Below are 25,824 nucleotides of genomic sequence, written 5' to 3'. Positions count from 1 at the left end.
CATGCAAGGCAAGCACTCTACCACTGAGCCACCTTCCCAGCCCCAGAATTCTATAAGACCTTTAAAGAAGAACTAATACCCATACTCCTCAAGCTCTTCAGAGAAACAGAGAAGGAGGGAGCTATCCCAAACTCATTCTACGAAGCCAATATAACACTCATCCCCAAACCAGGCAAAGACCCAACCAAAAAGGAGAATTACAGGCCAATCTCCTTGATGAACACAGATGCAAAGATCCTTAACAAGATTCTAGCTAACAGAATCCAGAAACACATAAAAAAAATAATACACTATGATCAGGTAGGCTTCATCCCAGAGACACAGGGATGGTTTAACATACGTAAGTCAATAAATGTAATCCAGCATATCAACAGAGCCAAGGTCAAGAATCACATGATTATCGCCACAGATGCAGAAAAGGCCTTTGATAAAATTCAACATTCATTCATGCTAAAAGCTCTGGAGAAAATAGGAATAGAAGGAACATTTCTAAAAACAATAAAAGCCATTTATGACAGACCAATAGCCAATATTATACTTAATGGGGAAAAGCTACAACCAATCCTCCTAAAAACAGGAACAAGGCAAGGATGTCCACTGTCTCCACTCCTCTTCAACATAGTCCTAGAACCCTTAGCCAGGGCAATAAGGCAAGAAAAAGACATTAAAGGGATCCGCATAGGGAAAGAAGAAGTGAAACTATGCCTTTTTGCAGACGACATGATACTATACCTCCACGATCCCAAAAACTCCATCCCCAAACTTTTAGAAATCATAAGTCACTTCGGCAAAATAGCAGGATACAAAATAAACCCACAAAAATCAGTTGCCTTCCTATACACTGATAACGCACAGGAAGAGAGGGAAATAAAGGGAGCAACCCCATTCACAATAACCTCCCAAAAAATAAAATATTTAGGAATTAACCTAACCAAAGATGTAAAAGAACTATTTAATGAGAACTATAAAAAGTTAAAGAAAGAAATTGCAGAAGACACTAGGAAATGGAAAGACCTCCCATGCTCCTGGATAGGCCGACTTAATATAGTAAAGATGGTGATACTTCCAAAACTAATATACAAATTCAATGCAATTCCTATTAAAATCCCAATGACGTACATCACTGAAATACAGAAAACAGTCCAAAAATTTATATGGAACAACAAAAGACCTAGAATAGCCAAAACAATTCTAGGGGATAAAGACAATATGGGAGGGCTATCCATGCCGAACTTCAAACTCTACTACAGAGCTATAATCACAAAGACAGCATGGTACTGGCACAAAAACAGACCCGAAGACCAATGGAACAGAATAGAAGATCCAGATATAAATCCACAGGCCTACAGCCAGCTGATATTTGACAAAGGAGCCAAAGACATACAATGGAAGAAACACAGCCTCTTCAACCGCTGGTGCTGGGAAAACTGGGCAGCCACATGCAGAAAACTAAAAGTGGACCCCAGCCTATCACCATGCACCAACATCAACTCAAAATGGATTAAAGACCTTAACATTAAACCTGAATCTCTGAAACTACTGCAGGACAGAGTAGGAGAGACACTTGAACTAATAGGCACAGGAAGGAACTTCCTGAACAGAGTCCCAGGGTCACAACAAGTTGGAGAGAGACTCGACAAATGGGACTACCTTAAAATAAAAAGCTTCTGCACAGCTAAATCTATCGCAACTAAGCTAGAAAGACAACCAACTAATTGGGAAAAAATATTTACCAGCAATATATCAGACAAGGGGTTAACATCCTGTATATACAGGGAACTCAAGAAACTAATCCCTCCCAAACCTAACAAACCAATTACTAAATGGGCAAGGGAACTAAAGAGGGACTTCTCAAATGAAGAAATAAAAATGGCAAAGAAACACATGAGGAAATGTTCATCATCCCTGGTGGTGAAGGAAATGCAAATAAAGACAACCCTGAGATACCACCTTACCCCAGTCAGAATGTCCCACATCCACAAATCAGCCAACGACAAATGCTGGAGGGGATGTGGAGAAAGAGGAACCCTATTACACTGCTGGTGGGAATGTACACTTATACAACCACTTTGGAAAGCAGTCTGGAGGGTCCTTAGAAAGCTAAAGATTGACCTCCCTTACGACCCAGTCATACCACTTCTAGGCATCTACCCTGAACAACAGGAACCAATATACAAGGACACGTGCACCTCCATGTTTATTGCAGCACTGTTCGCAATAGCTAGGATATGGAAACAACCTAGGTGCCCCACCACAGATGAATGGATCCAAAAATTGTGGTATCTCTACACAATGGAATATTATGCAGCCATTAGAAATGACAAAATAATGGCATTTGCAGGGAAATGGATGGAGCTAGAAGGAATCATGTTGAGCGAGGTAAGCCAAGAACGAAGAGACAAACGGTACATGGTCTCCCTGATAAGTGGATGCTAAATCCAAAAGGTTAGGTGATACGACAAAACTAACAGGACTTAAGAAACAAAGAACTCCCGCTCATCTGGTTGAACCACTACTAAATATCCCCATGCTGCTGATCACAAATATGGTATATAACATGTGAACACTGTTATATATTACAGACTGTGGTAGACAATTTGCTCCAGGGAAGTTAGAATGAACTTGTGACTTTGAAATTATGTAATCATTTAATCACAATCAAAAAAAAAAAAAAAAAAAGAACCTCGGGGAAGGGAGGGAGGGGATGGTAGGGGGAAAACAATGGAGGGGGTAACAATGTTCAAGTGGAAGTGTACTCATAACCTCACTCATGTAACTGTAACCCTCTGTATAGTAGCTTTACAATAAAAAAAAAAAAAAAAAACTAAACATAGACCTATGATCCAGCCATACCACTTCTAGACATCTACTCTGTGCATCATGAACCAGGATATGATAAGGACAGCTGCATACCCATAGTCATTGTCACATTATTCACAATATGGAAACAACCCCAATAGCCCACCATAATGAGTGGATCCAAAAAATGTGGTACCTATATACAATGGAATTTTATACAGACATTGGAAAGAATAAAATAATGTCATTTGCAGGGAAATGGATGGAACTAGAACAAACCATGTTACGTGAGGTAGGCAAGATCACAGAGACAAACGGGGCATGTTTCTCTGATATGTGGAAGTTAGATATAAAATGCACTGGCATATGACAAATTACACAGGATTCTAGATACTCACGTACAGTGAGATCAAAAGAGTCTTAGGAGAGAATCACAGGGTGCAATACCCAAGCTCTCTATATGTGTATATAAAATGTTATACTGAAACAAACTCTAAAAATATGGAAACAAAGACTTTTTATTAATTTTTTTCTTTTTCTGTATTCTCTACCTTATATATAATATATTCACAGGCATATGTGTGAGAGTTGAGAAGAAAGCACAAAAACCAAAGAGAAATTATAGCAGTGGACTGCACTGGATATTGATCAAAGTAAAATATACACCTCATAAGTAGAGATGGGAGGAAAGGAATGGAAGAATGAGGGAACACATGACACGGGTACAAAAGGACATTAACTTATCACCTGATGCATGTAAATGTGACCCCTATGTACATCACCTCTATAACAACACTAAAATAATTTTTTAAAGTTAGTGTTATTATTTAATTTCAGCAATTTAGGACCATTTCTTAATCATAGGTCTCAAAGTAAACTTGGAAAGAATATGTGTCTATAAGACAATTCATTTAATTAAACTCTTGCAAATATTAAAGTTTTGAGATGCATGCGTGAGCATCTACATAGAAACAAAAGAATAAATTGACCACCAGAGAATTGGTAGAATCTTGGAAGACCAGTTTTGTTGTAGTGGGAATTGAGTTGTACAAGAACCACTCCAGAAGATAATGCTTTCCAATTCATAGATAAATCTCCAGCTTCATCCGGGATTTCTCCACAAGGGAGAACTAAAGTGTTTTTAAAAATGATATAACCACTATGACTTTGTGTGACTACAGAATGATGAGTGAATTCTCCATTCAAGATGTAAAAAAATGGATTTTGTTCATTAATTTGGTACAAGTTTCACTTACTATTGGAGAAAATTTGACTCCATAAAGTCCACAGTTCATGCATGTAGAAACATGGCAGTAATCAAGTAATCAACCAAACAGGTAGTGAATGATTTGAGATGACTTGCTCTTTTTACATCATCAGTTTCATGTGAGTAATGAGTTATAATTCATTGCCAGAATTGCTCATTTACTTCACTGTAAGAAATACACATGATCATTTAAGCACTGTTGTCGGATTGTGTTAATATTTAAATGTTGTTAATTAAATTGAAGACTTTTAAATGTAAAACTATATAAAACTTTGCAAAACTACTTTGTTTATCCACTTGATTCCTTTAGAGTAGAGTAGGGTTTATTAAAATGTGTATATATATCTATATAGATGTATATAGATATATATAGAAGATATGGAACATCTGGATCAACCTGGGAACAAGTACAGAGATCCTCCTTGAGTTTTTTAATATATACTTTACATAGCTATATATTATGTTCAAAATGTCTAGACTTTACACAAAAAAGGACCATTACTATTATGATAGAATATGATTTATTTGAATGGATCAACTTTAATTTGAGCTAGGTATAACGTGATTTTTGCGCAGGCATTGGAATGGTAATTCAAAGTATATAAAAATACTATTTTCTGTTTCAAAAGCATGAAGGTTTTTAATCAGTTTTACAAGTTTGCAAAGGAGTAAGTAAACTCATTGATAACCCTAACCTAGAATTTTTTGTTTTTGGTCCAGTCGTGGGCCTGAACTCTGGGCCTGGGCACTGTCCCTCAGCTCTTCAGCTTAAGGCTAGCGCTCCACCACTTGAGCCACAGTGCCACTTTGGGCTTTTCTTTTTTCTGCTTATGTGGTGCTGAGGAATCGAACCCAGGGCCTCGTGCATGCAAGGCAAGCGCTGTACCACTGAGCCACCTTCCCAGCCCCCTAATTTAGAATTTTTATCTAGCAGAGTATCAGAAACAAATTTACTACATCTCAGAAAGGGTTTTACTTAACTGATAGCTAAGTTGAATTGTAAAAATATCTAGGAGATACCCTAGTATGTTAGCCTGAAGAAGATTAAGTGAATCTAACTTCAGTTTACAGCTAGGTAATATGGAGTGCTTGTAACAACTTTTCATTTTGATTCAATAAAGAAATGAATAGGCAATCAATCCTCAGGGCTGAATATTTAGGATTTACCACTTGCTATCCAACCAGGGGCTGGTTATACGTTCATTAACAGACTCTGCTAATTCAGATCTACATGATAAAGATTACAATATCATTTTTGGAACATCTAATAAATATTATATGTACCCATAGTTCAGTAGGGATATAATTCTTCCTTCATGCTTACCATTTAGAAGGCATGCAAATAAATATGATCCTTCCTTGCAACAGCTTAACCACCTTGTTTCCTTCAAGTACATTTAGTCATGCTCATGGTTATATTCATCTGCCTAGTATTTTTATTTGGCTTTAATGTCACATATTATACAGATTGAAGAACATTTAAATGTAAAGGTTAAGAGACCATCAAAAATAGAAATTTGAAGATGGTTTGGCAAATTTCAGTTTTAAAATTATACATCTTTGCACCTAAATGTGCAAGGATGCTTGAATATGCTTATGATGACATTCCATATGTGTTAATGAAATTGAAATTAGTACACTTATAAACTCTACTCTATTCATCCTAGATTTGTCCTGGCAGCAGCTCCATTGTCTGATGGATTCCTTGGTGGATGGGAACCATACTGAAGTGACAGAGTTCATTCTACTGGGCTTAACACAAGATCCAGTCCTTCGAGTCATCCTCTTCATCATCATCCTGTGCATCTACCTGGTGACCATAGCTGGAAATCTCTGCACAATCCTTCTCATCAGAGTCTCCACTCAGCTCCACCACCCCATGTACTTTTTCCTCAGCAATTTAGCCTTTGTGGACATGTTCTTTTCATCTTCTGTCACACCCAACATGTTGGTTAACTTCCTAATGGACAAAAATGTGATCTCCTACCATGGATGTGGCATTCAGCTTGGTACAGCTGTTTTCTTTGGGGCAGCTGATTGCTTTCTTCTGGCTGCCATGGCCTATGATAGGTTTGTGGCCATCTGCAGCCCACTTCTGTATTCAACCAAAATGTCCACACAAGTCTTTGTCAAGTTACTTATAGTAGCTTACACTGGTGGGGTTTTTGATGCTTCCTCCTTTACCACTTCCTTCTGTTCCTTCCACTTCTGTGGACCCAATAGAGTCAATCATTTCTTCTGTGACTTTGCTCCCCTACGGGATGTTGCCTGTTCTGAAGACAGTGTCCTCATACTTCTTTCCACATTGACTGCTGGCTTCATTGTTGTCTTCACAGTAATTATCATAGCCATCTCCTATATCTACATCCTCATCACCATCCTGAAGATGCGCTCCACTGAGGGCCGCCACAAGGCCTTCTCCACCTGCACCTCCCACCTCACTGCAGTTTCTCTATTCTATGGGACCCTTACATTCATTTATGTGATGCCCAAATCCAACTTCTCAACTGACCAAAACAAGGTGATATCTGTGTTCTACATGGCCGTGATTCCTATGCTGAACCCCCTCATTTATAGTCTTAGGAATAATGAGATTAAGAGTGCTCTAAAGAGAGAGCTTGGGCGGCTGGCTCCATAGCTCAGGGGTTAGAGCACTGGTCTTGTAAAGAGAGAGCTTGGTAGGAAAATATTCTAGAACGGTCTGTTATTTTCTAATCTTTACATGGTAGTAGTTTTCAAATCCTGTAGTAAATTAGAGTTTTCTAATATGTTAGGTATATAAAACCTCACTAAATCTATATTAAGAACATAAACTCTTTTCATAAAACAAACTTCTATGGAACTCTTTATAAAGTTTTCTTTATGTTTTTGAAATGGTGCGCACTGGTTGTTTAAATCTTACTGTAGTCAGGTTGTTAAATCTTACTATAGTCTAGATCTTGTTAGGTCAACAAAAGTTACTTCAGTTGTGGCTCCTTGTGTCCTACTGGGTAGTGATGGAAGTATTGAGCTAAGTGGGAGTTTGGATAATTGAGAACAAAGTATAAAAATGTATTCTGGGACCACAGTTTGTTCTACTTCAGTTTGCTTACTGATCACATGGGTAAATGGTTTTGCCCTACTATGTCCCTTCCATAATGTGCCACCAATGAGACAGAATCAACTTATCAAGGGCTAAAACATCCAAACTTGTGTCCCGAGGTAAACTGATCATCTCTATAAGTTGGTTGTCACCTATTGGCTACAATAATGGAGAAGTTACTAGATATATTTCAATCACTTTATTTTTACAAAGTTTTTTATTTTGAAAATACTATACAGAGGGGTTATAGTTACATGAGCAAGGTAATGAGTACATTTCCTAGTAAGCATTGTTGCCGCCTCCTTTGTTTTTCCCCTACCATCCCTTCCCTCCCACCTCCACAACTACCCTCCCCTTTACCACTATCCTCCCCCACCCCTGCCGGCTAAATAGTAAACTTTGTTTTTCAACAGAGTCTTGTATATCTCATTGCTACAATGGGTCAACCTGTATCCCTACTTAAACATTTTGTTTTCTGCCTTCCCCTCCCCAAATTATACCGACATCAAATAGAGTGAAAACAGGGGTCATACCGTGGGGAAGGAACATACAAAGCAACAAAAAAAATCACATGGTTCCTTATAAATGCATCAGAAAAAATAGCAAGAAAGAAAAAAAACATTTGTGTCCCTATCTTGGACTTCATTTCGTTTAACTTCACCTTATCTGATCATATGTACATAGCTTTTGAACTTTTCTACTTGTCCCAGACATATACTAGTTATTGCAAATGAGGGAAACCATGGGACCTATATTTCTTTGGGCCTGGCTTACTTCACTTAATATAATTTTTTCCAAGTCTCCATTTCTTAACAAATGGGGCAATGTCATTCTTTTTGATGGAGGCATAGAAATCATATATATATATATATCACATTTTCTTGATCCATTCATCTACTGAGGAACATCTGTGTTGGTTCCATATCTTAGCTATGGTGAATAATGCTGCAATACACATAGATGTGCTGGTAGCTTTAGTATGATCTTGTTAGTGATCATTTGGGTAATTCATGTGTCTATTGGCCATTCTTATTTCCTCTTCAGAGAAGTTTTTCTTTAAGACTTTAGCCTACTTATTTATTGGGCAATTGTTTCCTTGAGGATTTGTTGTTGGGGATTTAATTTTTTTATTTCCAAGTCTAGTTTAGATATGAGACCCTTATCTGTTGTATGGCTAATGAAGATCTTCTCCCAATCTGTGGGCTTTCTATTGATCTTGCTAGCTATGTCCTTTGCCATGCAGAAACTCTGCAGCTTCATGCAATCCCATTTGTCCAATTTTTCTTTGATTTGTTGTGCTTCTGGCTCTCTATTAAGAAAATTTCGGCCTGTGCCAAGGAGACCTAGGGTTTCTCCTACTATGTCCTGTAATGTTTTCATTTGACTACGAGGACTTTGGTCCATTTGGAGATGATTCTGGTGTAGGGTGATATATAAGGATCTAGCTTTAGTTTTCTACAAGTGATTAACCAATTTTTCCAGCACCATTTAATTTAACAAGGCACCTGAAGCTCCTTGAAAAGGAGCAACAAACTAAACCATAATCCAGTAGATGGAAACAAATAATTAAAATTAAATCAGAATTAAATGAATTAGAGTAAAAAACATAGAAAGAATCAACAAAACAAAGAGCTGGCTCTTCAAAAAAGTTAACAAAATTAACAGGCCCTTAGCAAATCTTACAGAAAAAGAAGAGAACATAGCCAAATAAACAAACTCAGAGATGAAAATGGAAACATCACCACAGAAACAATTAAGATTCAGAATATTATATGGGAATATTTCTCAAACCTTATGCTAATAAGTTTGAGAATATTAAAGAAATGGACGAATTTCTAGCAAATATTGACATACCCAAACTAAACCAAGATGACTTAAACTAACTTAACAGACCCATATCAAGCATCAAATAGAAAGAGCAATAAGAGACCTCCCAGCTAAGAAAAGCCCAGGAGCAGATGGATTTACAGCTGAATTCTACAAGGCCTTCAAAGCAGAACTCATACCACTACACCTCCAACTCTTCAATGAAATTGAAAGAGAAAGTTCACTACCAAACTTATTCTATGAAGCCATCATAACCCTCATCCCAAAACTAGGCTGGGACTCATCAAAGAAAAAGAATTATAGACTCATTTCTTTGATGAACATCGATGCAAAGCTTCTCAACAAAATTCTGGCCAATAGACTTCAACAATTCATCCAAAAAATCATACACCACAATCAAACAGGATTCATTTCAGGGATGCAAAGCTGGTTCACAGAATATACAAATCAATTAATATAATTTATCACATCAACAAGAGCAAGGATAAGAACCACATGATTATCTCAATAGATGCAGAAAAAGACCCAAAACCCCTTTATGATGAAAGCTCTGGAAAAACTAGGAATCCAGGGAACATTCCTCAATACAATAAAGGCTGTATATGACAAACCTACAGCCAGCATTATACTTAATGGCGAAAAAATAAAGCCATATCCTCTAAATTCAGGAATGAGACACTTATCTTCAATTCAGTATTACAATGCCTCACTACACCAATAAGACAAGATGCAAACATAAAGAGGATCCAAATAGGGAAATATGAAGTAAAATTCTCCCTCTATGCAGATGACATGATCTTGTATTTAAAGAATCCCATGGACTCCACTTCTAAGGTACTTGAGCTGATTCAAAACATTGGCAAGGTAGCAGGGTATAAAATTAACCCTCAAAAATCAATGGCTTTGGTAGTGCGGGGGAGCGGAAGGGATGGTAAGGGGAAACAAAGAAGGAGGCAACAATGCTTGGTAAGAAATGTACTCATTATCTTGCCCATGTAATTCTAACCCTTCTTATGGTATTTTCACAATTAAAAAAATAGAGTTACAACTAAAAAATAAAAACAAAGCAAAAAAAAATCAATGGCTTTCTGTATGCCAATAATGAGAAGAGTGTGGCTGAATTCAGGAAAGCAACTCCTTTTGTAATAACCCCACAAAAAATAAAATACCTAAGAGCTAACTAAAGAAGTGAAGGACTTCTACGATGAAAATGTTAAAAACCTGAAAAAGGAAATTAAAGCAGAACTAAGGAAGTGGAAAATCCTCCCATGCTCCTGGATTGTTAGGATTAACATCATGAAAATAGCAATCCTTCCCAAGGCTGTCTACAAATTCAATGCCATATCTATCAATATCCCAACCTCATTCTTCAGTGAAGTAGGAGAAACAACCAAAAAATTTATATGGAGCAATAAAAGACCCAGAATAGTAAAAACAATCCTTTTGTTGTTGTTCTTTGGTAGATTGTGGGGTTTGAACTCTGGGCTTGGGCACTGTCCCTGCACACTTCAGCTCAAGGTGAGCACTCTACCACTTGAGCCACAGCACCACTTTCGGTTTTCTAGTGGTTTATTGAGATAAGAGTCTCACAGACTTTCCTGCCAGGACTGGCTTTGAACCATGATCCTCAGATCTCAGCCTCCTGAGTAGCTAGGAATATAAGCGTGAGCCACCAGCACCCAGCCCGAAATTTTTTTAATAAAGAAAGACCACAAATCAAAGAAAGTTAGTACAAATGGGATTGCATGAAACTGCATGCCAAAGGACATGATCAGCAAGATCAGTAGAAAGCCCACAGATTAGGAGAAGATCTTCACTAGCAATACAATGGACAAGGACTTCATATCTAAAATACACTTAGAACTCAAAAAATAAAATCCCCCAACAACAAAGCCTCAAAGAAACAACTGCCCAATTAATAAGTGGGCTAAAGGCTTAAAGAGAAACTTCTCTGAAGAGAAAATAAGAATAGCCAAGAGACACATGAAGAAATGCTCAACTTCTCTAGCCATAAAAGCAATGCGAATCAAAATATTGAGATACCACCTTACCCTAGTTAGAATGTCTATAATCAAGAACTCTAATAACAACAGATGCTAGAGAGATATGTCCAGAAGGGAACCCTACTGCATTGTGGGTGGAAATGTAAACTTGTTCAATCACTTTGAAAAGCAGTATGGAAGTTCCTCAAAAGACTCCACATAGAGCTCCCCTATGACCCAGCAATTCTACTTTTGGGCATTTACCCAAATGATCATAACCAAGGCCATACTAAAGCTACTAGCACAACTATGTTTATTGCAGCATTATTCACCATAGCTAGCAGATATGGAAGCAACTAGTATATGTCTAGGACAAGCAGAAAAGGTCAAGCTATGTACATATGACCATATAAGACGATACTAAGTGAAATGAACCCCAAGATAAGAACACAAGAAGTTTTATCTTTCTTGCTGTTGTTTTTCTTTTTTTTGGTGGGGGGGGGGGGTCCGATCTTGGGGCCTGAACTCTTGGCCTGGGCACTGTCCCTCAGCTCTTCAGCTCAAGGCTAGCGCTCTACCACTTGAGCTACAGTGCCACTTCAGGCTTTTTTTCTTTTTGCTTATGTGGTGCTGAGGAATTGAACCCAAGGCCTCATGCATGCAAAGCAAGCACTCTACCACTGAGCCACCTTTCCAGCCCCTTTTGCTGTTGTTTTTAATGTATTTATAATGTACCATGTGTTTTTTTTGTTTCTTTTGTTTTTTTTTTTTTTTTGCGTGATTTTTTTTATTGTGAAAATACCGTATGGAAGGGTTACAATTACATAGGCAAGGTAATGAGTACATTTCTTATCAAGCATTGTTGCCTCCTTTTTTGTTTCCCCTTCCCATCCCTTCCCATCTTCCCCCCACACACACCACCAAAGTTGTAAAGTTCATTTTTCTTTTTTCTTTTTTTTAATTTAATTTTTTTTTTTTTGTGAACATACTGTACAGAGGGGTTACAATTACATGGGCAGGATAATGCGTACATTTCTTATCAAGCATTGCAGCCTCCTCCTTTGTTTACCCTTCACATTCCTTCCCTACCTCTCCCCTACCCCTCCACCCAATCCTCTCCCCCTCCCCCCCCCTCCCTTCCCCTCCCACACCAACGTTGTAAAGCTCGTTTTCGACATGACCTTGTACTTCTCATTGTTGCAACAGGTCCACCTGTATCCTTAAACGAGTTGTTTTTGTTTCTTTTGTATGTTCTTCCACTATGGTATAACTCCTGTTTTCACTGTATTTGATTCAAGCCCTGCATCTTGTATATACATTTTTCTAATTTGGGAATGGGAAGAGAAATAACAAAATGCTGAAATAAGGATATAGGTTGATCCTTTGTAACAATTAGATGTACATCACACTATGTCAAAAATGAACTTTACAACTTTGTGGAGCGGGGGGAGATTTGAGGAGATTGGGGACAGAAGGGATGGTCAGGGAAAAAAACAAAAGAGGAGGTAGCAATGCTTGATAGGAAATATACTTATTACCTTACTCATGTAACTGTAATCCATCTTACAGTATCTTTACAATAAAAAAATATTTACAAAAATAAAGATAAGTATTCCCAGCTCAAAAAAGCCAAGATGCCAAAAAGAGCCAGTGGAAACAACGGAAACAGAAACACTAATTTTAGAATGTAGATATATTGTAATCAACACAGTCATTAATATTACTTTATTAAAAAGGGAAAGAAGGCATCCCTCTACACTTCCTGAGTTTCTGAGGCTCAAAATTTAGATTCTGGCCAAGTGCCAGTGGCTCATACCTCCAATCCTAGCTACTCAGAAGGCTGAGATCTGAGGACGATGATTCAAAGCCAGCTTGGGCAGGAAAGTCCCCAAGACTCTTATCACCAATTAACCACCAGAAAACTGGAAGTTGCACTGTGGCTCACATGGTAGAGTGCTCAACTTGAGCTGAAAAGCTCAGGGACAGAGCTCATGCCCAGAGTTCAAGGCCCACAACTGACCAAAAAATAAATTTAGATTCTGTGCATCCCAGGCTGAACTTGGAGGCTCTTAGGGTATTACCATGACATAACAAGAACATGCTGATATACACAATAAGCACTGTGCCTACCATTTGGATGAACATGAGAAATGAAATAAAGTAAGAGGCCCATGAACATTCAACAGAGACAGAGAAAGAGAAAGAGGAGACAGAAAGTTGATAAGACAAATTCTAGTTATAAAACTCAGAGAGTTTTACATATAGGAAAATATTAAAAACTCAAAGATCTCCATTTATTTCAATTAGGAAAAATAGTATAAAGAACAGCATATCAAAAGGAAAATAATTATAAAATTAATAACAGAATTAATTAATGAATTAATTTTTTAAAAGAAACAATAACAATACTGGGAACAAAAGGGAACGCTATTACACTGTTGTTGGCAATGCAAGCTTGTACAATTACTCTGAAAAACAATATGGTTCTTTAAGAAACTAAACATGGACATTTATTCAATAGAGCACAAACAAGTCCACTGTAAAGCTCCCAGCACATCCCTGTTCATTCCAACACTACTTACTATAGCCAAGAAATCAACCCAGATGCCCCTCAATGGATGAATGGATAAAGAAAATGTGGTATTCATCCACTGAAGGGACATCTGGGTTGATTCCATATCTTAGCTATGGTAAACAATACTGCAATGAACATGGTTGTGCTGATGACTTTAGTGCAACCTGCTTTGTGGTCATTTGGATAAATGCCCAGGAGTAGGATTGCTGGGCCATAGGGAAGCTCTATGTTTACTCTTTTGAGGAACCTCCATATTGCTTTCCACAGTGATTGAACATGTTTAAATTCCCATAAACACTGTAGTAGTGCTCTCTTTAGGCCACAACCCTTCTAGCATCTATTATTGTTAGTTTTTTTTTTTCCTATTTTTATTGTGAAAATACTGTACAGAGGGGTTACAATTACATGGGCAAGATAATGAGTACATTTCTTATCAGGCATTGTAGCCTCCTCCTTGGTTTCTCCTCCCCATCCCTTCTTATCCTCCCCTCCCCCACCCCCCATCCTCCATCCAATCCTCCTCCCCCCTACCAAAGTTGTTAAGTTCATTTTGGACATAACGACTTGTACATCTCATTGTTGCAGTGGGTCCACCTGTATCCCTATTTAAAAGATTTGTTTTTCCCTTCCCCTCCACAAATTATACCAGCATCAAGCACAGTGAAAACAGAGGTTATTGGAAAAATACCGTACAGAGGGGTTACAATTACATGGGCAAGGTAATGAGTACTTTTCTTATCAAGCATTGTTGCCTCCTCCTTTGTTTCCCCTTCCAATCCCTTCCCATCTCCCCCCCTCACCCCCCCCCACACACACCCCTACCGGCCAAAGTTGTAAAGTTCATTTTTCAACATAACATCTTGTACATCTCATTGTTGCAATGGATCCACCTGTATCCCTATTTAAGCAATTTGCTTTTTCCCTTCCCCTCCACAAATTATACCGACATCAAATACAGTGAAATCAAGAGTTATACAGTGGGGGAGGGACATACTAAGCAACAAAGAAATCATCTTATAAATATGTTAGAAACAATCTCAAGAACGAAAAAACATTTGAATCTTTATCTTGGGGTTCATTTCACCTAACATCAACTTATCTGACCTTTTCTGCTTGTCTCAGACATATACTAGTTATTGCAAATAAGGGAAACCATGGGACCTATGTTTCTTTGGGCCTGGCTTACTTTACTTAATATAATTTTTTCCAAGTCTTTCCATTTCCTAACAAATGGGGCAATGTCATTCTTTCTGATGGAGGCATAGAATTCCATTGTTTTCTTGATAATGACATATTAACTGTAGTAAAATACACATAATATAATTCTATGCTTCCATCAGAAAAATGGCATTGTTCCATTCATAAGGAAATAGAAAGACTTTGAAAAAAATTATACTAAGCAAAGTAAGCCAGACCCAAAGAAACATAGGCAACATGGTTTTCCTTATTTGTAATAATTAGAATGTGCCTATAAATCTACAAGTAAACCCAATGGATAGTAAAAGATAAATAATTACTCTTGGACATGATTAATTAAATAGCACTCCCAACATTCACACAGTGAGACCAAAGGAGGATTTTCTTAGACCACAAGAGCTTAATAGCTATGTGCATCTGACCATATAAAATAATATTTATCAAAATAAACTCCAAGAAATGGAAGCAAGGGTTTTTTTATTGCACTGTTTGTGCTTTTTCCCCTTTTTTGGTTTGGTTTATTCCCTTTTGTCACTGTATTTGATTTCTGTACCTTCTGTCTTATATATAAAATGAAAGGGAAGCACAGAAATAGTAGGGCAAAGGGTAAGCCAATTCAGCAATGATATTCACTAGATACTATGTTAGAAATGAACTATAAACTCAGGGGTGAGGAGAAATGGAAGGGGAAAAACTAGGAGAGTACAAGAGAGTGGGTGATAATGTTCAAAAGGAAATGTACTCATTACCTGAATTGTAACATGCCTGTACATCACCTTTACAATATTTTTTTTAAAAAGAAAATGTGGTATATATACACAATCGAGTTCTCCCTTGAATCTATCCTATTTCAGTTAAGATCTTTATATACACTTGTATACCACCCAATACATTTACTTATAAATTTATAAGCTAAATCTAGTTTCCACATAGAAGTAAAAAATGTGTATCCTTTGTTTCTCTGGGCCTGACTTATTTCAAAATATCCCAGGACCTAAAATATTCATTTTCTTCATAATACCTTCATCATATTGTTGTATTACATCTTATAACTAGCTATAAAGACACATCAAAAATCAATTATGTTTTTATTTGATGTTTGCTTATTCAAAAGAATTAGAAGGGTTGTGTCCTTATATAATACCAGATATATGCATTTTAAATTTACTTTAATCCTCCAAGAAAAGAGATCCTATCTCCAAATAATATCCATCTACCTGGCTGGACTACTTCAGTAACAGCTCAGTTCTCCTGGGTCATATATGGCTCACTGGGAGCTAATCTTTCAGCATGGTCAATCTGAAAGTAAAGGGAATAATGTTCATGCACTGAATTCCAAACTCCATTATTTGGGATTGTCTTCAGGGACCTGAACAGTTTCCATATGTAGGAGTTGCTTGCCTACGGACTCAACATTCTGCTGTGGCTTCTCGGCCAAACTAAGACTTCAGTGAAAGTTGAGCGAGAGACCTCAGTAGATGGCAGTGGAACCAGGGAAATAACAGCGGAAGCTGAAACTCATTGTCACAGGTTGTTTGAACTCTTTTGGCTCTTCCTTCTCCTCTGTAGAATGAGTGCAAAAGAGAAAATGAACAAAATGCTGAAACAAGGATACATTGTAAGAATGAGATGTACAAGACACTATGTTGAAAATGAACTTTACAATTTAGCGTGGGAGAGTTGGGGAGGTGGAGAGGGAAAGGATGGTAGGGGAAAAACAAAGGAGGGGTAACATGCTCAATAGAAAATGTACTCATTACCTTACTCATGTAACTATAATCCCTCTGAACACTATTTTTACAATAAAATACATAAAAAAGAAAATGAACCTACCTCATGAAATTGCTATGAGTATTAAATACGTGTTTGATGTTAGGTATATGGATATGGGAAAAGTGAAATCTTTAGCAATAGAGATTCTAATTGTCCTAGTGTTCTAAAACCTTCTCAACAGTGGAGTTACAGTATTTTACATACAGCAGATCCTACATACAGAGGATTCATAAGAGAGCATTGTGAACATTCTGCTGTTCTGAATCAAAAGGAAATATTCTAGACAATATTTTGACACTATTCTAGAAGTTATCTGAACATCTTTTAAATGTATAGTTCTTCGGAGAAATTTTAAAGATTTACTTTCTACTTTCTATATGACATTATATGTCCTATTTTTGGTTATTTAAAATTGAATTTTACATATTTCTATCTCATGTGCCTGCATAGTATTTAGGGTCAGGTGTTGACGGTATCAAAACAGAATCCTTAGCAGTAGACACATCCTGGATGATTAAAGCTAATGTCATTAGTTCATTTGAGGAACTGAGTGCATTTTTTTCTTTCTTTCTTTTTTTTTTTTTTTTTTTTTTGGTAGTCCTGGGGCCTGAACGCAGGGCCTGGGCACTGTCCCTGAGCTTTTGCTCAAGGCTAGCACTCTACCACTTGGGCCACAGTCCCACTTCTGATTTTTCTGTTTATGTGGTCCTGAAGACTCAAACCCAGGGCTTTGTGCATGCTAAACAAGCATTCTACCACTAAGCTACATTCCCAGCACATTAGTACCATTTCTTAATCACAGATATCAAAGCAAACCTGGAAACAATGTTTACCTATAAGAAAATTAATTTAAATTAAATTCTCTTGTAAATATTAAAGTTTTGAGGTGTGCACATGAGCACTTAGATAGAAACAAACGAATTGTCCATCAGTAAATTGGTAGCATCTTGAAAAGTCAGCTGTGTTGCTGTGTGAATTGACTTGCTCAATAGCTAAGCCAGAATCTAATGAGACTCCATCATACCATCCAATTCATAGCTGAATCTCCAGCTTCATCCAGGATTTCTTCACAAGGGAGAACAAAAGTATTTTAAAAGGTAATATAGCCACTATGACTTTGCAAGAGTACAGAATGATGATGAGTTTTCCTTTCAAGATGTAAGAAATTGAATTTTATTCATTAATTTGATGCAAACTTACGAATGGAGAAAACTTTACTTTCCATATAAAGTCCACAGTTCATACATGTAGAAACATGACAAATGTAATCAAGCAATCAGGTACTGAGTGATTTGGGCTAATTTGCTCTGTTTATACCATCAATTTCATGTGAGTAATTACTTATAATTCATTACCAGGATTTTTTGTTTACTAAACAGTAAGATATGCACATGATCATTTTAGCACTATTCAAATTTCTGCAAAAATGTTTAGATTTGGGTTGCTTTGGGTTTATGAATATGTTTATATAAGCATACAGAAGGTTTGGAAAAATGGGATCAACCTGGGAATTTTTCTATGTACTGTATACAGCTATATTTTATGTTCAAAATGCCTTGACTTGGTGAAAAAAAAATTAGAAATTACTCCTAGAGTAAAAACTGATTTATTTAAATGAATGAATTTTAATTTGAGGTAAGTATCAAGTGCCATTTACAGAGATTACAATGGTAATTCGAAGTATATACAAATATACTATTTTCTATTTCAAAAACAAAAATATGTAATCAATTCTAACAGCTTGCAAAGCAGTGAGCAACCTCATTAAAGTGCTAATTTAGGATTTTTATCTAGTTTGTATCTAGTTTGTACTTCTCAGAAAGGGTTTTATTTAACTGATAGCTATTTTGAAATGTAAAACAATCTAGGAGATATTTTATAATGTTAGCCTGAAGAAGATAAAACGAATACAATTTCTATTTATGGCTAAATATATGGAGTTAGTGCTTTTTACAACAACTTAATTTCATTAAAATGCAGGGAATTGGTAAGCTAGCCTCTGGGCTGAAAATTTGGGATTTATCACTTGCTCTGCAACCATGGGCATGTTACATACTTGTCACTAGACTCTGCTAACTCAGATCTAAATGATGAATATTTTCATATCATTTTTGGAACATGAAATAAACCATGTATGTACCTAAAGATAATTGTGATCTAATACTTACCTGCATGCCTACCATTTAGAAAGCATGCAAATATATGAAGTGCTACCTGAACCTTCCTTGCAACAGCTTGAATACCTTGTTTCCTTCAAGTACAATCATTTTTCCCTGAGGTTATATTCATCTGGCTAGTATTTTTATTTGGCTTTAATGTCATGTATTACATATATTGAAGAAAATTTAAATATAAAAGTAAAGACATAAAAGATAAATTACTCATTTCCACACTGGTTATAATAAGGAAGCAAGGAATGATAAAAAGATAAAGATATTGTATAAGACATGCCATAGCCTGATAAAATCTAATTTCTTTTGTACAATCATATTTATTTTGTAGTTTAGTTTTTCCTCAATGGATTTTTCTTTATACACAGTTTCAAGTACACAATATTATATGTGTTAATGAAATTGAAATTACTACATTTATAAACTTTTATATACTCTATTTATCTTAGATTTGTTTTGGGATGAGCTCCATTATCTGATGGATTCCCTTGTAGGTAGGAACCATACCACAGTGACAGAGTTCATTTTATTGGGCTTAACACAAGATCCAGTCCTTCGAATCATCCTCTTCATCATCATCCTGTGCATCTACCTGGTGACTGTATCTGGAAATCTCTGCACAATCCTTCTAATCAGAGTCTCCACGCAGCTCCACCACCCCATGTACTTTTTCCTCAGCCATTTAGCTTTTGTGGACATGGTGTTTTCATCTTCTGTAACACCCAACATGTTGGTTAACTTCCTAATGGACAAAAATGTGATCTCCTACCATGGATGTGGCATTCAGCTGGATACAGTTGTTTTCTTTGGGGCAGCCGAGTGCTTTCTTCTGGCTTCCATGGCCTATGATCGCTTTGTGGCCATCTGCAGCCCACTGCTTTATTCAACCAAAATGTCCACACAAGTCTGTGTCAAGTTAATTATAGTAGCTTACACTGGTGGGGTTTTTGATGCTTCATCCTTTACCATTTCCTTCTGTTCCTTCCACTTCTGTGGACCCAATAGAGTCAATCATTTCTTCTGTGACTTTGCTCCCCTACGGGAAGTTGCCTGTTCTGAAGACAGTGTCCTCATATTTCTTTCCACATTGACTGCTGGCTTCATTGTTGTCTTCACAGCAGTTGTCATAACCATCTCCTATATCTATATTTTTATCACCATCCTGAAGATGCGCTCCACTGCAGGACGCCACAAGGCCTTCTCCACCTGCACCTCCCACCTCACGGCAGTTTCTCTGTTCTATGGAACCATTACATTCATTTATGTGATGCCCAAATCCAGTTACTCCACTGACCAGAACAAGGTGATATCTGTGTTCTACATGGTGGTGATTCCCATGTTGAACCCCCTCATCTACAGCCTCAGGAATAATGAGATTAAGGGGGCTCTAAAAAGAGAGCTTGGTAGGAAAATATTCTAGGAAGATGTGCTATTTTCTAACCTTTACTATACAAATAATAATCCACAGCTGTATCTAAAAGAAAAGTGATTCTCTGATGTTGTCTTGTATTTATGGATATGCAACTATTCATGGTGAAGCATTAAGAAAACATTGTGGTAGTTTTCAGATCCTGTAGTATATTAGAGTTTTCTAATATGTTAGCTATATAATACCTCACTAAATCTATATTAAGAACATAAACTGTTTTCATAAAATAAACTTTGCTGGAAATCTTTTTTTGTGAAAATACTGTACAGAGGGGTTACAATTACAGGGGCAAGATAATGAGTATATTTCTTCTCAAGCATTATTGCCTTCTCCTTTGTTTCCTCTTCCCATCCCTTCCCATCCTCTGACTGCCCCCCCCCACCCAATCGTCCCTGCTCCCCCACACATACACCAAAGTTGTAAAGTTCGTTTTCGACATAACGACTTGTACATCTCATTGTTGCAATAGGTCCACCTGTATCCCTATTTAAATGATTTGCTTTTCCCCTTCCCCTCCACAGATTATACCAACATTAAATACAGTGAAAGTAGGGGCTATACTGTGGGGGAGGGACATACAAAGCAACAAAGAAATAATCTTATAAATGTGTTAAAAACAATCACATGAAAGAAAAAACATTTGAATACATATTTTAGGGTTTATTTCCCTAACATCACCTTATCTAACATTTTCTGCTTGACTCAGACCAATACTAGATATTGCAAGTAAGGGAAACCATGGGACCTATGTTTCTTTGGGCCTGGTTTACTTTATTTAATATATTTTTTCCCAAGGCTTCCATTTCCTAACAAATGGGGCAATGTCATTCTTTCTGATGGAGGCATAGAATTCCATTATGTATATATACCACATTTTCTTGATCCATTCATCTACTGAGGGGCATCTGGGTTGGTTCCATATCTTAGCTATAGTAAATAGTGCTGCAATAAACATAGTCGTGCTGGTAGCTTTAGTGTGGTCTTGTTTGTAAACATTTGGGTAAATGCCCAAAAGTGGGATTGCTGGGTCCTAGGGGAGCTCTATGTTGAGTCTTTTAAGGAACCTCCATACTGCTTTCCAGAGTGGTTGAACAAGTTTACACTCCCACCAACAATGAAGTAAGGTTCCCTTCTGTCCACATCCCCTCCAGCATCTGTTGATATTAGAGTTCTTGATTTTAGCCATTCTAACTGGAGTGAGGTGGTATCTCAATATTGTTTTGATTTGCATTTCTTTTATGGCTAGAGAGGTTGAGCATTTCTTCATGTGTCTATTGGCCATCCTTCTTTCCTCTTCAGAGAAGTTTCTCTTTAAGTCTTTAGCCCACTTATTTATTGGGCAGTTATTTCTTTGAGAATTTGTTGTTGGGGGATTTAATTTTTTGAGTTCCAAGTATATTTTAGATATAAGACCCTTGTCTGTTGTATGGCTAGTGAAGATCTTCTCCCAATCTGTGGGCTTTCTATTGATCTTGCTAGCTATGTCCTTTGCCATGCAGAAGCTCTCAACTTCATGCAATCCCATTTATCCAACCTTTCTTTGATTTGTTGTGTTTCTGGGTCTCTATTAAGAAAAATTCGACCCACGCTAAGGAGACCTAGGGTTTCTCCTATTCTATCCTTTAATATTTTCAGTGTCTGTTTTGACTCCGAGGTCTTTGATCCATTTGGAGTTGAGTCTGGTGCAGGGTGATATATAAGGATCTAGCTTTAGTTTTCTACAAGTTGTTAATCAGTTTTGCCAGCACCATTTACTGAAGAGGCTGTCTTTCTTCATTCTGTTTTTTTAGCTCCCTTATCGAAGATTAGATGGCTATAGGTCTGTAGGTTCATTTCTGGGTTTTCAATTCTATTCCATTGGTCCTGAGGTCTGTTCTTGTGCCAGTACCAAGCTGTTTTGATTACTATCGCTTTATAGTAGAGTTTGAAATTTGGTATTGATATTCCTCCAGCAGTGTTCTTTCTGTTGAGGATCGTTTTTGCTATTCAGGGTCTTTTATTGTTCCATATGAATTTTTGGATTGCTTCTTCTATTTCCTTGAAGAATGAGGTTGGAATTTTGATTGGATCACATTGAATTTGTAGATAGCCTTGGGAAGTATTGCCATTTTCACGATGCTGATCTTTCCAATCCAGGGGCATGGGAGTTTTTGCCACTTTCTAAGTTCTGTTTTGATTTCCTTTTTCAAGTTTTTAAAGTTTTAATCATAGAGGTCCTTCATTTCTTTGGTTAAGTTAATTCCTCAGTATTTTATTTTTTGTGGGGCTATTATGAATGGAGTTGCTTTCCTAATTTCAGCCACACTTTTCTCATTGTTGGCATACAGAAAAGCCATTGTTTTTGAGGGTTAATTTTATACCCTGCTACTTTGCCCAAGTTTTGAATCAGCTTGAGTCATTTGGGAGTGGAGTCTATGGGATTCTTTAAATACAAGATTATGTCATCTGCAAAAAGGGAGAGTTTTACTTCTTCTTTCCCTGTTTGGATCCCCTTTATGTTTGTATCTTGTCTTATTGCTGTATTTGCTGGAAATCTTTTTTGCAGTTTTTTTTACTTTTCAAATCGTGTTCACTGCAGTATATTCAGGTTGTTAAATCTTCTATAGTTTAGATGTTAAGTTAAGGTTTATAAAGTTACTCACTTGTGTCTCCTTGTGTCCTATTGGGTAGTGATGGAAGTATTTAGAGGTTAAGCTAAGTAGGAGAACAATGTATCTGAGGGTATTGTGGGACCCTAGTTTGTTCTCCTGACCACATGGGTGAATGGTTTTGCCTTCCTATGTCCCTACTGTAATGTGTCACCAAAGAAACAAAATCAGCTTATCAGAGACTAAAACATCCAAACCTGTGGGCCAAGTTAAACTGACATCTCTATAAGTGGATTATTATCACCTATTGGCTATAATAATGGAAAAGTGACTACACATATTTCAATCACTTTATTGTAACAATTTTAACACCAATTTATCCTGAGATTAACCTGGTGTGTATATTTATGACTCAGTAGACTTTAAGAGAAATGTAAGGAGGAAACAGAGAGAACAATTCTCAAAAACTCTTCCTGTTGAAAAAAATCTTTGGAGAGTGTCCTTTGTGAATACATAACATTCTGGTCTGTGTTCTTAATCTCTCACTCTTGTCAAATTATGGGATCCAAGGAGAAGAATAGGAGGAACTATCACTGATGGATTTGTGAATTCTACTTTCTGGTCAAAACAGATAAGTCCTTCCACTAGCTAAAGCGGGGAGTTCCTGGGCTTCTAAAGACTTAATGGAAGAAAAACAAACAATTTCCAAGAAAAGCATGCAGCTTATGGTGAGATAACAGTGAGACAGTTGCAACTAAACTTTTAGATTGACTTCATGAACTGACCCACATGCTGGTGACTTAGTATTCCTGCCCTTACAAGTGTTATCACCCCTATAGACACCTTCCATCATTATATGCTGACAACAATCATGTATATGCCTTTTCTTCTGCTCTCTTTAAGTTGATCCAGACACAAATTCCACCTAATTTTTTTAATAAAACCAAAGATATTAGTCTTTTTATTCATTCACCTCTTTTTTCAACACTTAAGAAATATTCTGAGTAATTCTTACATTCAAGAGAGTATTTGCAGGTTGGGAATGTGGCTCAGTGTTAGAGTGCTTGCCTAGTATGCATGAAGCCCAGGGTTTGATTCTTCAGAACCATATAAACAGAAAAGGCCAGAAGTGACACTGTGGTTCAAATGGTAGAGTGCTAGCCTTGAGGAAAAGAGCTCATGGACAGCACCCAGGCCCTGAGTTCAAACCTAATGGTGAAGGAAAGAAAGAAAGAAAGAAAGAAAGAAAGAAAGAAAGAAAGAAAGAAAGAAAGAAAGAAAGAAAGAAAGAAGAAAGGAAGGAAGGAAGGAAGGAAGGAAGGAAGGAAGGAAGGAAGGAAGGAAGGAAGGAAGGAAGGAAGGAAGGAAGGAAGGAAGGAAGGAAGGAAGAAAAAGAAAGAAAGAGTTGATTTTCACTTTTGATGCTGCACTGAGAAATAACAAAGATGGACTATATGTTTCAGTGTAGGATCCAGACAGTAAATTAAACCACACAGATTATGAGAGAGGAATAAATTCTATGGAGAAAGAACAAACAGAGGCAAGTGTGGGACATTGATGTGCCAGAGAAAGGAGTGGTCAGTGCAGGTCTCAGTGGCCACTAAACAACCTGAGCAAGGATGGCAGGAGGTGAGGACAGTTCATGTTGATCATGATACCATCTCTCTACAGAGTTAAGAATATATCCTACTCATATATATGAAATTTATTTGGGAGTTCCTGTCACAGTATCAGTTTGGGTCATTTTAATTAATTCCACGCTGAGCACAACTGGAAGAAATGATGATCTGTTAAAAAATGTTGTAAATATGATATTTGACTTACAGAAAATAAGGAGTTTCACTACCAAACAATAAGAAAGCACAGTAAAAATACATAGCACTGAGGTGTTACTTTACGAAAACAGAATTTGACAAGTCAGAAAACAGTCTTACTAACACAGGCCACTTGTACAGGCTGTAGAGTTTCTATTGCTTTGATATAACAGAGCCAAAGTTTGTTTAAAAAAAAAAAAAAAAGCAAGGTGAATATTTTGTAAAAAGTTTGATTTACACACTTGACATATATCTTCAGGACAAAGAAAAATGGGAAGTAATCAGGGCTTTCACAGATATACAGCCATAGGACACTGGGAAATCACAAATCTTGAGATAATCAAGACTATAAGATGAGCAAACTAATATTATATCAGGGTAAAATGAATATGCAAATAAATAACCAAAGCTGTAATTAGTTTTATCAATTATTAAGATAAGCATGTCCAGCTCAAAGAAACCAAGACACCAAGAAGGAGAGCCAGTTGAAACCCTAAGAAACATTTTTTAGGATATAGATGTACGGTAATCAACACAATCAATAATACTACTTTATTAAAAAGGGAAAGAAATGTCTGAGTCAAGCAGAAAAGGTCAGATAAGTTGGTGTTAGGGAAATGAACACTAAGATATTTATTCAAATGTTTATTTCTTTCATGCAATTGTTTCTAACATATTTATAAGATTATTTCCTTGTTGCTTTGTATGTCCCTCTCCCACAGTATAACCCCTGCTTTCACTATATTTGATGTTGGTATAATTTGTGGAGGGGAAGGGAAAAAAACAAATGGTTTTAAATAGGGATACAGGTGGACCCATTGCAACAATGAGATGTACAAGTCGTTATGTGGAAAACGAACTTTACAACTTCGGTGAGGGGGGACAAGGGGGGAAGGTGGATTCAGTGGCAGGGGGCAAGGGGAGAATGGGAAGGGATAGGAAGGGGAAACAAAGGAGGAGGATACAATTCTTGATAAGAAAAGTATTCATTACCTTGCCCATGTAATTGTAACCCCTCTGTACAGTATTTTCACAATAAAAAATTTAAAAAATTTAAAAAAGGGAAAGAAAGCTGCACCCCTTCAGTTTGTGAGTTTCTGAATTTTTGAGTTTCTAAAAATTTAGAGTTTCCGTGCATCCCAGGCTGAACCTGTAGGCCCTGAGGCTGTCATAATGACATAACAAGAACATCTTGATATGCACTATTAGCACTGTGCCTACCATTTGGGTGAACATGAGAAATGAAATAAAGCAAGAGGCTCATGAACATTCAACATAGATGGAGAAAGAGAGAAAGAGGAGAGAGGAATTTGATAAGAC

At 37.0% G+C, this 25,824-nt stretch overlaps 2 protein-coding genes across 2 annotated transcripts; both read left to right on the top strand.

The window, feature by feature from the left end:
* The first annotated feature begins 5,762 nt into the window (after positions 1-5,762).
* On the top strand, positions 5,763-6,704 carry LOC122117753 (olfactory receptor 502-like). Its single transcript, XM_042691557.1, has one exon. It carries the CDS (start codon positions 5,763-5,765, stop codon positions 6,702-6,704), a length of 942 nt encoding a protein of 313 aa, XP_042547491.1.
* Positions 6,705-19,151: 12,447 nt separating this feature from the next.
* LOC122117746 (olfactory receptor 478-like) lies at positions 19,152-20,093 on the top strand. Its single transcript, XM_042691548.1, has one exon. It carries the CDS (start codon positions 19,152-19,154, stop codon positions 20,091-20,093), a length of 942 nt encoding a protein of 313 aa, XP_042547482.1.
* The last annotated feature ends 5,731 nt before the right edge of the window (positions 20,094-25,824 follow it).

Source organism: Dipodomys spectabilis, unplaced genomic scaffold (assembly GCF_019054845.1).
Source record: "Dipodomys spectabilis isolate Male_0828 unplaced genomic scaffold, ASM1905484v1 ptg000145l, whole genome shotgun sequence".
NCBI classification, from domain to species: Eukaryota; Metazoa; Chordata; class Mammalia; order Rodentia; family Heteromyidae; genus Dipodomys; species Dipodomys spectabilis.
The sequence above is the reverse complement of the archived record's forward strand: the minus strand, read 5'-3'. Positions and strand labels throughout refer to the sequence as shown.

Bases quoted from the DNA above. Each gene is read 5' to 3' on its own strand.
- LOC122117753 (XM_042691557.1), top strand. From the start codon at position 5,763: ATGGATTCCTTGGTGGATGGGAACCATACTGAAGTGACAGAGTTCATT.
- LOC122117746 (XM_042691548.1), top strand. From the start codon at position 19,152: ATGGATTCCCTTGTAGGTAGGAACCATACCACAGTGACAGAGTTCATT.